Source organism: Tenebrio molitor, chromosome 9 (assembly GCF_963966145.1).
Source record: "Tenebrio molitor chromosome 9, icTenMoli1.1, whole genome shotgun sequence".
In the NCBI taxonomy this organism is placed as follows: domain Eukaryota; kingdom Metazoa; phylum Arthropoda; class Insecta; order Coleoptera; family Tenebrionidae; genus Tenebrio; species Tenebrio molitor.
The window spans coordinates 7,396,449-7,409,434 of record NC_091054.1 but is presented as its reverse complement, the minus strand read 5'-3'; the positions used below and the strand labels follow the sequence as shown (position 1 = coordinate 7,409,434).

General features: G+C 38.6%; 4 protein-coding genes across 5 annotated transcripts; 3 read left to right on the top strand and 1 right to left on the bottom strand.

The window, feature by feature from the left end:
• Positions 1 to 1,169: 1,169 nt before the first annotated feature.
• On the top strand, positions 1,170 to 4,292 carry LOC138139145 (prion-like-(Q/N-rich) domain-bearing protein 25). The gene is made up of 6 exons (XM_069059330.1): positions 1,170 to 2,580; positions 3,009 to 3,248; positions 3,307 to 3,432; positions 3,508 to 3,774; positions 3,962 to 4,087; positions 4,139 to 4,292. The coding sequence occupies exons 1-6, from the start codon at positions 2,505 to 2,507 to the stop codon at positions 4,234 to 4,236; spliced, it is 933 nt and encodes a 310-aa protein (XP_068915431.1). The 5' UTR covers positions 1,170 to 2,504; the 3' UTR covers positions 4,237 to 4,292.
• Positions 4,293 to 5,413: 1,121 nt separating this feature from the next.
• On the bottom strand, positions 5,414 to 7,786 carry LOC138139127 (glucose dehydrogenase [FAD, quinone]-like). The gene is made up of 2 exons (XM_069059301.1): positions 6,311 to 7,786; positions 5,414 to 5,774 (listed from the first exon to the last, which is right to left on the bottom strand). The coding sequence occupies exons 1-2, from the start codon at positions 7,784 to 7,786 to the stop codon at positions 5,424 to 5,426; spliced, it is 1,827 nt and encodes a 608-aa protein (XP_068915402.1). The 3' UTR covers positions 5,414 to 5,423.
• Wwox (WW domain-containing oxidoreductase) lies at positions 7,743 to 11,899 on the top strand. Of its 2 annotated transcripts, XM_069059323.1 has the most exons (3): positions 7,743 to 7,876; positions 10,504 to 11,283; positions 11,338 to 11,899. In XM_069059323.1, exons 2-3 carry the CDS (start codon positions 10,508 to 10,510, stop codon positions 11,822 to 11,824), a joined length of 1,263 nt encoding a protein of 420 aa, XP_068915424.1. In that variant the 5' UTR covers positions 7,743 to 7,876; positions 10,504 to 10,507; the 3' UTR covers positions 11,825 to 11,899. The 2 variants fall into 2 exon arrangements, with proteins under 2 accessions (XP_068915424.1, XP_068915423.1); XM_069059322.1 differs by lacking the exon at positions 7,743 to 7,876 and having other exon boundaries at positions 10,322 to 11,283.
• Positions 11,900 to 11,943: 44 nt separating this feature from the next.
• On the top strand, positions 11,944 to 12,947 carry LOC138139154 (28 kDa heat- and acid-stable phosphoprotein). The gene is made up of 4 exons (XM_069059344.1): positions 11,944 to 12,102; positions 12,171 to 12,373; positions 12,422 to 12,704; positions 12,751 to 12,947. The coding sequence occupies exons 1-4, from the start codon at positions 12,093 to 12,095 to the stop codon at positions 12,810 to 12,812; spliced, it is 558 nt and encodes a 185-aa protein (XP_068915445.1). The 5' UTR covers positions 11,944 to 12,092; the 3' UTR covers positions 12,813 to 12,947.
• Positions 12,948 to 12,986: the final 39 nt, after the last annotated feature.

Genomic DNA, 12,986 nt, shown 5'->3' with positions numbered 1-12,986 from the left:
TTAGTCATGTTTAAATAACCAAATTTTATTTTCGGCGAAGTTTTAAATGTGAAGGATTAAATGGCTAATGGAAAGAAAAATTACTGACATGGCCAGTTTGACGACCCGATTTTACACCTGCAGAGAATTAATGGTGAAGCGTAAATGTGCAACGATAAATAGTTTTGAATTGAAAACTAAAATATTAAATGTCTATCTAGAACGCGAAACGCAAGAAATAAAACTTGTTTAATCAGTTTGTTTTTTGAATGTTTGCATTTACCTGAAGTATTCAAATTTATCCATTCTCTCGTAGAAATAATATCGCTTAGAAATAAATTGCAAGTGTTATGAGAAAATTGTAACCTAATTTTATTAGATTGCCGAAACAATTTTTCTAAACATTAATTAACTCCATTGTTAATAATTTTTGTACAAATTTAAATTCTCTTGCCTGGACAGCGAAATTTAATTTTGTAGCGAAGTTTTAAATACCATGTATTTATTTTAGAACGAACAATGTTGGGGAGAAGAAACACTGACAGGTTGAAGGACAGAAAAATTGTCTGCTATGCCAGTTAGACCGCCCGATTTTACACCCACAGAGAATTAATGGTGAGGTATAAATGTAGGAACGATAAGCGGTGTTTAAAAGCGTCATTGAATTGAAAACCAAACTTTTAAATGTCCTAGCCAGAACGACGTATTTATTTTAGCACGAACAATGGTAAAGTAAAGAAAGATTAAATGGTTGAGAGAGAAAAATTGATTGATACGGCCAGTTAATCTGCCCGATTTTACACCTGCAGAGAATTAATGGTGACGTATAAATGTGTGAAAGGATAAAGTGTTTAAGCGTCGTTTTGTCGAAGATTAAAATTTGAAATGCCTGATTTAGAACCTGAAACACACAAGGAATTAAAAATCTTCAATCAATTTTTTTTTTACAATTTTTACATTTAACCCTCAAGTTTTTTCCTTCTTTGGTAGAGATTATAACGCTTAGAAAAAAATTGCAGTGTTTTGTGAAAACTGAGACCTAGACCTGGACAAATAATTGTACTAGACTTAATGATTGAAGGACAAAAAATTTGTCGGTTATGACCAGCTAAACCGCCTGATTTTACACCCGCAGAAAATCGATGGTGAGGTACAACGAACAGTTTTGAGTTGAAAACTGATATCCGATCAAACACAACAAATAAACTTGTTTGATCAATTTGTTTTTTTGAATTTCTACATTGAACTGCTCCCAAGCTCAACAAAATAGTCATTTTGCATCAGTGAAAACCCGCGTTGCATGCAGATGGGACTGCTTATTGTTTCACGCCTAATCAAAAATTCCCACCGGATAAACCAGACGGATATTCCATTCTTATAAATCTGTGCAAAAAATCTCGTTACGATTATTTTCCTTCCAATGCAGTACTAAAATCAACTCTTAAAATTTTCATTTTCATGTAAACCAGCAATTAACATAAACTACGGACCACTTACGTAACAAAATTTACGATTCCATGTTCTCGGTGACGTTACGACGCCACCCATTTAATGGACCACAAAAAACAGTAAATTTTAATTGACACCTATTAATAAACAGAGCGGAATAATTTTACCATTCGCCGATTAATCTCTTAGGAAAATCTAAAAAATGTAAAATTTTAATTTGAATTTATTCAAATCAAAATACTTGGACAATGTGTCACATTAATTCGAACGCTTCGAGACCCGGAAGCCACAAACAAGCGGTGCAGTTAAAATGTCTCGTCGTTTTGTACGATCGTTGCACGAAATTTTGTTGTAGTTCCGTAATTGCGCTGCTGCACAAATAAAAATAAACCGTTGGTTGTTGAACTTAAGAGCGGTTAAGTCAAGGCGCTACCGAATTAGATTGTTCCACCGAAGTGTACATCTTGCAGCGTCAATACCCCGATCAGTGTCGATACATTTGGCCACCGAAATTTATAAAACCACAAGATGGCCCAACAGGCGCCTTTTACGATTGATTCACACCTTTCAGGCGCGAAGATCGTGATTTGTAGCTCATTAAGCGCGAGTTATGTAACATTTGTTTGAATATTTGATTCATGCACAGGATGTTCGCGGTTTCATGAATCGACATCACTCAAAGTACCTAATCCTGACGCAAATATGTCTCATTTTATCACCGCTGACCCAATTTATCAAAACCATTTGTTTCTAACTTCCGATTACTCAGCGGACCTAGCCCAATTCGATTTCGAACATTTTCTTTTCAAATCGATCGAAATCTCCCACAGGTGAATTTTCCTCGACACCTTCGGTTGAGTTTTCGCGTTCACTTTATCCCCCCGAATTGCTCGAAAAACTCGTGCGGTTTACCGCAGCGATAAAGTTACAAGAATTATTAAAGTACCGTCACAGTAGATTTGTGTGAAGTGCGAAAACTACGCAAACATCCTCAGGACATAGATACGGGATTTTACAATAAGTTGCTGGCGTTTCGTGATCGTTCTTCATTTGTACACGAGACAGCTAAAGCGAAAATGCAACAAATGAAATTGTTAGTTTTTGTTTTGTTGTTAGTGACTCAAGAGTTTGTCGAGGGCGCTGTACTTAATTGTGAGTTGTAGTTTTTATTTTTTTAACGGTTGTAAACGCCCTCATAAATTAACAAAATCGCCGGTTTGTTATCTATAGGTTAAGCTCTCACCTCAACAAATATTTCAGTTTTATTTTTAAAGATGTCTGGAGAAGGGGTCGTTTTGTATGATTTATGAGACACTTAAAGTGTCCAGTTTAGATAACTCGAATCGAATCGATCCTTTGAAGTATCTTTAATTAGATTAGTTTCTTCACAAATTTTCCCGCAAACTTTCTCATTTTAAAATGAAAAACAAAATCTAAAATTACATCTGCTAGGGGCTAGGGTATAAATATCTAATGGCGGCCTCTAATTAGTCGTTGTATTTTGGTCTTTGTGTTAAGACGTCTCATAAATTATCGTTGTTTGAGCATATTTGCCGTCTCATTTTTCGGTGAATTTGTAGGGCTGGTGGCATGCACAGATGACGCCGACTGCAACCACTTCAAAAATGCGACCTGCTCCGGAGGATTCTGCAATTGCGGCAACCTTTACGGCGTGTGCGAAACCGAGAGGGACGCGCTTGGAAGCAAATGTGTCAACTCCGGCGATTGCAGATCCAGCAACTTGCAATGTAGCTTGAAAGGGGAGTGTGTTTGCAGAGACGGTCTCGTTGCCTCTAAAGACGGCACAACATGTTTGCAAAGTGAGTTATCTTTAAATCCTTAATCCTTTTTTTCAAACATCAAAAACGCCGTCCACAGCAGTCGCAAAAATCGGCGATTCGTGCGATGAAACCACGCAGTGCGCCTCAAGATTCCCTTCGGCGGTGTGTTTGGACAATCGGTGTGCGTGTCCAAACAAGTCGGATGGGTGCGATAAGATTGCCGGTGAGTAAAAACAAATTCTATTACTCATTGTTAGATCATCGGCAGGGGATTGTACACGGCCGGGAGTTTTTACAGATTTGGGCGAAGAATGCGTCCGTGACGAGGAATGTGCGTTGACAAATTCCAGCAGCTGCATCGATTTCAAATGTTCCTGTGTGGAGACACACGTCGCAATAAATTTGAGATGTCTTCGGGTCGCACATGACATCGGCGATGGCTGCGAAGATGACATCCAATGCACATCCGTCTTCGGCAGCGGCTCGGTTTGTGCGCGAGGAGGGTGTCAGTGCAAGAGGTTCTTTCGGTACGACGCGGAAGGGCGCACATGTATTGGCGAAAGATGTGAGTAAAGTTCATTTAAAAGAATACGCCTTGTGGCCAGATTGCAACAATAATTGATTTAGCTGTAAATATTAATCGTGTATTGTTGGTTGCCGAAATTTAATATTTTTTAATATAAAAATGACACCATTTCTTTTAAATTAATGGCGTCATTGAAAATACCTAAGTATGTATGTTTTTTCAACAGTTTTGAATAAAACTTGCGACAGCGATGACGCCTGTTATCAACCAGGACAACCCAACAATTTAGTGTGTTTTGATGGAATGTGTAAATGCAAACTTGACCACCTTGAAGAAGGCGGTCATTGTAAAGGTGCAAAAAAACGTTAAATAATAGTTCCCATTCATTATTTTTTGTTTTTAGAAATTGCCACTAAAGAGGCTCCTTCTGCGTCAAACAGATCGAGAGGAGATCAGTTCTTCGTTTTAAGTATCTTCGTTTTGTCCATACTGTGTATGTAAAATTATCTAGTTTGTACTTGTATTTAAAGACTTTTCATAAAGAACGGAAAAAATAATCTGTAGTTTATTTCTCCATTCGTCCTCTTTATGTTCTCTTGATCATCCTTATCACAGCATTGATATGTCCGGCCACAATTGGACATTATTGAACCATCGACCTCCCAATCTCACAATTATAGAAACTTACAAAAACATTCTGTAGTGGTGACAATGAAAAAATCTTTTTAAGTAAGTAGGTACCTAAGTAGCTTTAAATTATTTCTGTTAATGTTCGGCTTAATTGACTGATTCCCCAGAAGAACGTATAATGAAAAGAAAAAGAACGTAACTTTCATTGTAAAAGAATACTTATAATTTTTCAAATACATATTTCCCATAACCTCAAATTCAGAATTTTTGGTCAGTTGTGTTATACAGATTACCTTGTATTTCAGCTGTGTAATCAGTTATGTTGTTGAAAATGAAAATAATAAATAAGTGATGATGAAGAAATGGATTCATGAATAAACAAAATTCATATCTTGATTCGGCTTTCATTCATGTCCATATCTTGTCTTGTCTTGCTTCATTTTATTGTTATTAATTCTTTCATTGTCATTTTACACTGAAAAGATTTGATACTTGTGTGTTGTTTACTTTCCGCGCAATACATTCTGGAGTGTTCCTTCAAGAACGTAGGATTAAATGATTAAATTGAGCTTTTCTAATTCTTGAAATTTATAATAAATTTGTCTTTAATGACAGGAAGAGCAAAAACAATTTACGACAGCAGTTCAAGTCGTTCAAATTGACGTTCATGTTCATAGAATAACATTTCAATGTAAAAAAAATACGATTGGTACATATTATTCAGGTGAATCCTGAATGTACTTAGTTCTCAACAAAAAAAATTCTCCGCTTTTAAAATGTGCAAATTATTTTCCGGTAAAATATCTGAACAAGTAGTAACCACGGTGACATTCAAATTTAGTGGCGCGAATTTTCAAAATCTACTGCTGTCGCCGAACTGTCAAACGTTTATTCGTTTTAAAAATTAATTTACATAATAATTCTTATTCATTGTTTTTGCTACAAAGAAACCTCTTGCGTCACACAGTTCAACAGCAGATCTGTTCTTGTAATCAATACGTAAATAAAATTGTCTAGTTCGACTCGATTTTTGAATAAAAAACGGAAACAATGATGTGTCATTTATTTCTCCATTCGTCTTTAATCATATCGGCCGCCTTCTCCCCTATCATCATTATCACAGCGTTGGTATGTCCGGCCACAATATTGGGCATTATCGACCCATCGACCACCCTCAGCCCCTTAATCCCGTACACTTTGAGTTGGGCATCGACGACAGCATCGGGATCGGTGTCGGGCCCCATCTTGCATGTCCCAACCTGATGCCCCAGAGTCGTGGCGATCTGTCGAACAGCACAAGCCCAATACGAGTCGCTGCCAAATGGGACATTCCTGCAACCAGGAACAGGAATTCTGTTCAAGGTGGCGTTGTATTTTTGAAAATGGCGAGACTGGGCGATGGAGATTGCCTGCAAATCAGAAAAATGTCCGGTCAAGTGGTCAATTCAAAATTCAAACGGTTCCAACAATGTGCAGCGCCGTCGGGTCTGCAATTACTGAATGTTTATCTTACAATTAGATCTAATTTAGGCGGAAAGTAATAATTGCAATTAAGTACCTATTGCACAAACTTTACTAGGTCAATGACAGTGGTACAAGTGCCGATCACCTTCACCTTACTTTCCTGTTAAAATAAAAAAAAACAGCTCTAAAATAAACACACGCAAATCCTTACATAACGAGCACGCGAAAAAAAATCTTTTATAAATACAAAGAGTCACATTTCTGCAACGTTTCAGTTGATATTACCCAATTTAATATTTTAATTCTATTTATTTTAAAGCGGCAAGCGCAAAGAGAAAGTTTTACATAAGTTGAATTTTATGTGAATACGAGATAAGTTCACGTAATCTCTTACATATCTGTAATTTGTAATCTTTGTAGGTTACTGTTAAATCGTGTCAGTATCCTTCGAAAAGTCAGTTTGTTTAAGCTAAGTACACACCATCTTGATGCCCTCGACCATCACAGCCACATCCTCTTCCTTCTCGAAGTAGTTGGGCAAAAGTAGAGGCCAGTGCAGCGGATTCGAGTCCTTGATCAGGACTCGTCCTGCGCTTTTCGGTCTCATCAGGACCGTCGCGATACTGAAGGCTGGAGTGTAAGCGTAGGGTGCGTACACTTGGTCAAACAAGCTCTGCGGGATCCCAAGCAAGCTCCTCAGACTACCGTACAAGTCCCCGTTTAAAGCCCCAGCCCCCAGGACTAGCTCCATATCTGGATAACTCTCAACTGGAGCAAATTTCGTCCGAACGAAAGCCAAAGCTTCGGCGCCCCCAGGTATCGTGTAGGGGCCCCTCCCGTTCAAAATGTAATTAAAAATGTCCATACTGTTTTGGACGCCCCTATCGGAGATGGTGACACTCTCGTTGACGAGAAACGCGAGTGTTGACATCGCCATGTGATCCTGCAAGTTGTAGCCCACTTTCAGATCTTGAATCACCGGGATCTGCACCCGCTTCAGGTCTTTGCGGGGCCCCACGCCCGACAGCATGAGTAAATGGGGGCTGTTGATGCTTCCGGCGGACAAGATCACTTCTTTGCGCACTCTCACCGTGTATTTTTTGCGGTTTTTCAAAAACTCCACTCCGTAGGTTTGTTTCGTTTTGGGGTCGATCAAAATCTTTGTGACTCTCGTCCGAATGGAAACGTGCAAGTTTGGTCTTTGGCTGATCGGTCTTAAGAAGGCTTTGGAGGCGCTGCAGCGAGCTCCGTTTTTCATAGTGGCCTGCACTCTGGAGAAGCCTAGTTCGGAGCGACCATTGGGGTCCAGGTTTTGATAGCCCAGATCTTTTCCCGCCTCGATAAACAATTTCACCAAGGGTGATTCGTACCCAGGGTGTTCCACGTTTAAGTAGCCCCGTTTACCGTGGTAGACCTCGTCGATGTCCCGACATTTCGTGCAGTTCTCCGACTTGATGAAGTAGGGAAGGACTTCGTCGTAGCTCCACCCTTTGTTGCCCAGGCTTGCCCATTGATCAAAATCGAGCTTGTTGCCTCTGGTGTACAACAAAAAATTGATAACGGAAGTGCCCCCCAGCGCCTTTCCTCGCGGCATGTTGCAGCGTTTGTCGATCAAGCCTAAACAAGCAGTTTTGAGCCTCTCGCTCTTGTAGCCCCAATTGTAGCCGGTAATGGTCTGAATGGAGGCAATTAGAGGGACGTCGGTCAAGAACATCTCGTCGTTTCCGGCCTCTAGGAGCAACACAGACCACTTGGGATTCTCCGTCAGTCGATTAACTACAACACTTCCGCCCGATCCTGCCCCGACCACGACGAAATCGTAGTCCGAGTCAAAATTCACAGTGTCTTTGATTTCACCATCACCAAGGGAGCGCCTCAGATCGCTCACCAAATTCACCAACTGCGCGCTGCACCTGGTTAAAATGGTCAACAACACAACTACCGTCCGATAATTCATTCCGCCTGAACAATACTGACTCACGAATCACTACTTCATTTTAATTCGACATTCAAGAGCGACCTTATAGGTGTAGGAATTGTACTAGAGGTAAGTTCGCGAATGAATGTCTAGATGTACAAATGCTGCGTTCAAGAGATTTTAACATAAGTTGTTCAACAAGGTAGAAATCGTTGCTGAATTGGGGCAGTTTAGTCAAGGACGACTCGTTCGGTGTCCTTGCGAGATTTCACACACTGACCTATGGTGATGCAAACTCGCCACCTTCTCAGGAGTAACAATTTGCTTTGTAATGTGCTTGTTTGGTACTAGTCATGGTAATTAATTAAATTCGGTGATAAGTGTATTGGAAAGATTAATATCAAAAAGCAATTCATGTTTGTAATTGTTGCTAAAGTGAGTGCGTGTTCTTTCGTTAAATTCCTTCACCTATTCGAAACTGAAATCGATCTGTTGCTTCATCGATTCAGATGTGCGTCCACTACTTTCTCGTTGATTAATAAGGCAATTGGGATTCAGATCCAACGATCTATTTCTGTGAGTGAAAGAGGTGATTATCAAAACTGAAGCATTTGTTGATACGGCCGTCAATAAAATGTTTTTTCGAATTATAATGGACTTGATTTAAATGTAAACTGTAAGGTAGAGGTGTTGTGAAAATTATTCTGGAGATTTCTCAATAATTAATATTATTCAAGTTATGTATTCAATAAAATGTTTGTCTTGCGTTAGTACTGCACTTGAAGTAATGAGCATCATTGTTGTCCTAATAGGGTTGTGAAAATATAAGTGTTATTATCAGTTTGACAAATTTAGTACAAATTACTGTATTAATTCTCACCGCTATTGTTATTGTGCAATGACCTTTAATTATGAGAGTTACTGTGATAAAAAATACTTAGGCAAATGTGTTTATACCTTAATTGGTCAAGAGACAAAACAAGAAATTATTACATAGCTATATCTATTAAAATTGATCATTTATTAGGTGTTATTAAAAAAAAACTTTAGTTTCAGCTGCCAAAGAGTCAAAGAAGTAGTTCAAAGTCAAGGTTAACATGCACAAAAACGACTTGAAGATTTGTTATCGAAAATAAAAAAGAATAATTAACCGGGTAAAAAAAAATTCACAAGTGCGGTGGGTGATGATGTTTTTTATAAAGCTTTTATAATAGTAGTTTATTTGACGAGTTGTTGTGTAAATTGGGGTTTTTTGGCACGAGTGGGCCCGTTTAAAACGCGAGTAAAACGAGCGTTTTAAAGGCCCACGAGTGCCAAAAAACAACGTTTTTTTGTTCGACGAGCCCCTTAAAGGCTCCAAATCGCTTAAAATCTTTAAAATTAGCTTGACGTTTCGTTTTGACAAGTGGTGACATTTATCAAAATCCGTTGGGTTTACTAGTGGGAGTGGGAATATTCACAATATACAGGGTGTTTTCGAAGTTGAGGGGTTCCATGTAACACGAGATACTATACATTATTCTTAAGAATTTTAGCTTAAATCTTCTTAGTAAAATGTTTGTATTAAGGGAGATAATTGATTGTATATTTTTATTGTTTTCTAAAATTTTGAGTCCGGTCCTGTCTATTTCTCTGCTGTCCTAGATTAATAACTGACGTGGCCCAGGATGGTGTCTTTCTAGAAATCGCGCTGCGTGCTCTCTGGATGCCGCAGCTGCATTCTGATAACGTGATAACATTGCCCATGCATTAGCAACATATCTGTGAGCTCATTATTTTCGTAATGATAAAGCCATTCCGACTAATTAGATGACAACTCTGACAGTATTTTTGATTAACCTCCATGCTCATTTGATTTTTTTTGTCAATTCTAATTTCTAACAAATCAGCGCAAATTTGAGCAGGACCGGTTTCAGAAATTTCAAAAAAATTAACTTATTGTATGTATCTTCATTGCCGTACACATTTTACTAAGGTGACTTTGGCTAAAACTCTTTAGAACAACGCATACTATCACAGGTTAAAAGGAACACCTCAACTTCGAAAACACTCTGTAGAATTGTGAATTTTTTTTTTGTTGAACACTGTCAGAATTTGAGAATTTTCTCCTGTGTGAACAGATTTTGATAAATATCACAACTTGTCAAAACGAAACGTCAAGCTAATTTTAAGGTCTTTTACGCCGAGACGCAGTAAAAATCATAGAAAAACAAAAAATAGTTAAAACGATATTTATGCATTGTAGAAACTTAAAAATCTATAATATTTTTGCTCGGAAATAAAGCAAAATGTTCAAATGTTTGTTTTATAGATTGGACCTTGGCTACCACTAGAAGAATGTGCTGTAAAAATATTTAAAAAACATAAAATGCAAAAAATTATCCCGATTCCCAATATTCCAACAAGAAGACTTCTCATGAGACAAAAAATGGAGCCTGCCATAATTATTTTTAATATTACATATTAAAAAACTACCCTTGAATTCGATTCGATAATTTTATAATTTAAACATTCTTGAATAATTCCACAAGAATTGGGAGGAGGAATATTTTCAGTGTCAGTACAGCTTTTCAGCTCAAAGTGAAATACCGAAAATCTTTTATTTTTTAATAATTCCACAACACCGTCGCACGAGTCATATCTCCTTCGACGCCCCAAATCCTGTGCGCTTTGCGTTGAATCACACATCCACAGCTTTGTTTACATCACAAAGCGTATTTGTTTTACATTTGAAGGTTATGTTTCGTTTCAAATAGTGCGATGAACCTCCCAGAATCCGACAGCGAAGACGAACTGCCTCCCGGTTGGGAGGAACGAGTTACCGTCGACGGCAGCGTCTTTTACGCCAACCATTTGACCAAAGCCACGCAATGGACCCACCCACGCACCGGCAAAAAGAAACGGGTTTCCGGCGATCTGCCCTTCGGCTGGGAGCGCTGCATCGACAAGAACAGCGGCAAAGTGATCTACGTGGAGCACGACAATAGAAGAACGACGTACACGGACCCGCGACTGGCTTTCGCCGTGGAAGAAAAGGAGCACCCCAATGACTTCAGGCAGAGATTCGACGCATCCAGTACAGCTTTGCAAGTGTTGCACGGACGCGATTTGAACGGGAAAGTGGCCTTGATTACTGGGGCTAACACGGGTATTGGATTTGAAACGGCGAAATCGCTGGCCAAGCATGGTTGTCGTGTCATATTTGGCTGCAGAGATCTGAATTCCGCCTCTGACGCCATCGGACACATCAGAGAAGAAAAACAAGTGGCAGGAGACAACTGTGAAGCGTTTTATCTAGATTTGGCGATACTGAGCACTGTTGAACAGTTTGCAAATCAAGTCAAAGGAGTTTGTAAACAGATTGACATGTTGATACTCAATGCAGGGGTTTTTGGACTTCCCTACACTAAGACTGTTGATGGTTTTGAGACTACATTTCAAGTCAACCATTTGGCTCATTTCTATCTTACCTTTTTGTTACAGTCATTGTTAGTAACAGGATCAAGAGTTGTAATAGTCTCTTCAGAGTCACACAGGTGACATAACAAATTATAAAACACATTTTTTTTCTTTACTCCTTTTTCTTATAGATTTGCCAACTTGACAGTGGAAAATTTGTCTGCACAGACGTTATCGCCTGAGTCACGTGCAAAATATTGGGACATGATGGCTTACAACAACTCAAAGTTGTGTAACAACGTTTTTGGGCGACAGTTAGCGAAAAAATTTCAGTTTTTGGGTATATCTGTTTTTAGTCTTCACCCTGGCAACATGGTGTCCTCAAGTTTGGCAAGAAATTGGTGGTTGTACAGGATATTATTCACTTTTGTCCGACCTTTTACAAAGTCATTACAACAAGCAGCCAGCACAACAGTTTTTTGTGCCACCGCTGTAGAATTAGCGGGTGTGACAGGTGTCTATTTTAATAATTGTTTTCGCTGTGAAGAAAGTGAGATGGCCAAAAATGCCCAATTTAGTGAAATGTTGTGGAAGTTGAGCGTTGAAATGTTGACGAGGGTAGTCGGCAAAAATGGGTCTTCGTTGGCCGAATGGGATGGAGAGGCGGTGGAAACGTAATTAAACACGAGATTTAGTTTAGTTTTGTAATGTTTTATTTTGTACGAGATTCAAAATACAAAGATGGGGAATTTCCATTGTTTCTGGTTATTTTGTTGACGTTGTGTTGGCAACGTCAGTGTGTCCAACAATTGACGTTCGCTGTGCATGTTATAATTTCTCATGCTTTTTTTAAGATAGCTCTAATAAACGGAAGTTCAAAATTTAAGTTTGGTGTGCAACTTATTTGTCGTAAACCTAATCGAATTTAGTAATATATAACACCACAATGCCGCGAGGTAAGTTTTGGAGATGTCAATGGTCGAAAAATTGCGTCACAGTTATTAAAAGGGCGTTTCAATTCAAGGTAAATTTACCAACCACAAAGGACGGAACCGAAGGTTTACTAACCCCGAGGAATTAGAGGAGGAACGAAGACGTGAAGAACAAAAGAAGAAATGGAGGCAACAGCAAGGTGATGACACAAGTAGCGAGGATGAAGCTTCTGGTGACAAGAAAATCAGTGAGGAAGATTCTGGGAGTGAGGAAGAAAGTAGTAGTGAAGAAGAGGTGTGTGTTGTAGTTGTTTAAATGGTTGGTTCAAGTTGTGGTTTTTAGGGTAAAGCAAAAGGTGTGTCTAACCTCATAGAAATTGAAAATCCCAATAGAATACAGAAAAAAAGCAAGAAATTATCAACTTTAACAACTACAGAATTAGACAGTAAACCTCAATTGTCGCGCCGCGAGCGTGAAGAAATAGAGAAACAAAGAGCCCAAGCTCATTACCAGAAGCTGCATGCTGAAGGTAAAACTGAACAAGCTAGGGCTGACTTGGCTAGATTAGCAATCATTAAACAACAAAGAGAGGAAGCAAAAAAGCGAAGAGAAGCAGAACAAAAAGGTATGACAGAACATTTTGACAATTTGTATTTGAATTATTTTTACAGAGAAAGAAGATGCTGCTAAATTGAAAACTGCTCAGACTCAAAAGGCTCTAGGAAAGAAGTAACTCATCGTAATTTTCAAGTTTTTCAATCACTTTTCTAGATGTGTATTAAATTACGAAAATGTGTAAAATGATTTTTTTTCACTGTTAAATTTGAACTTCTTTTATAGCTATTAAAATCTATAACTAAGTTCAAAATTGATTTGAATCGAGACTCATCTCATACCCAAAACAGCG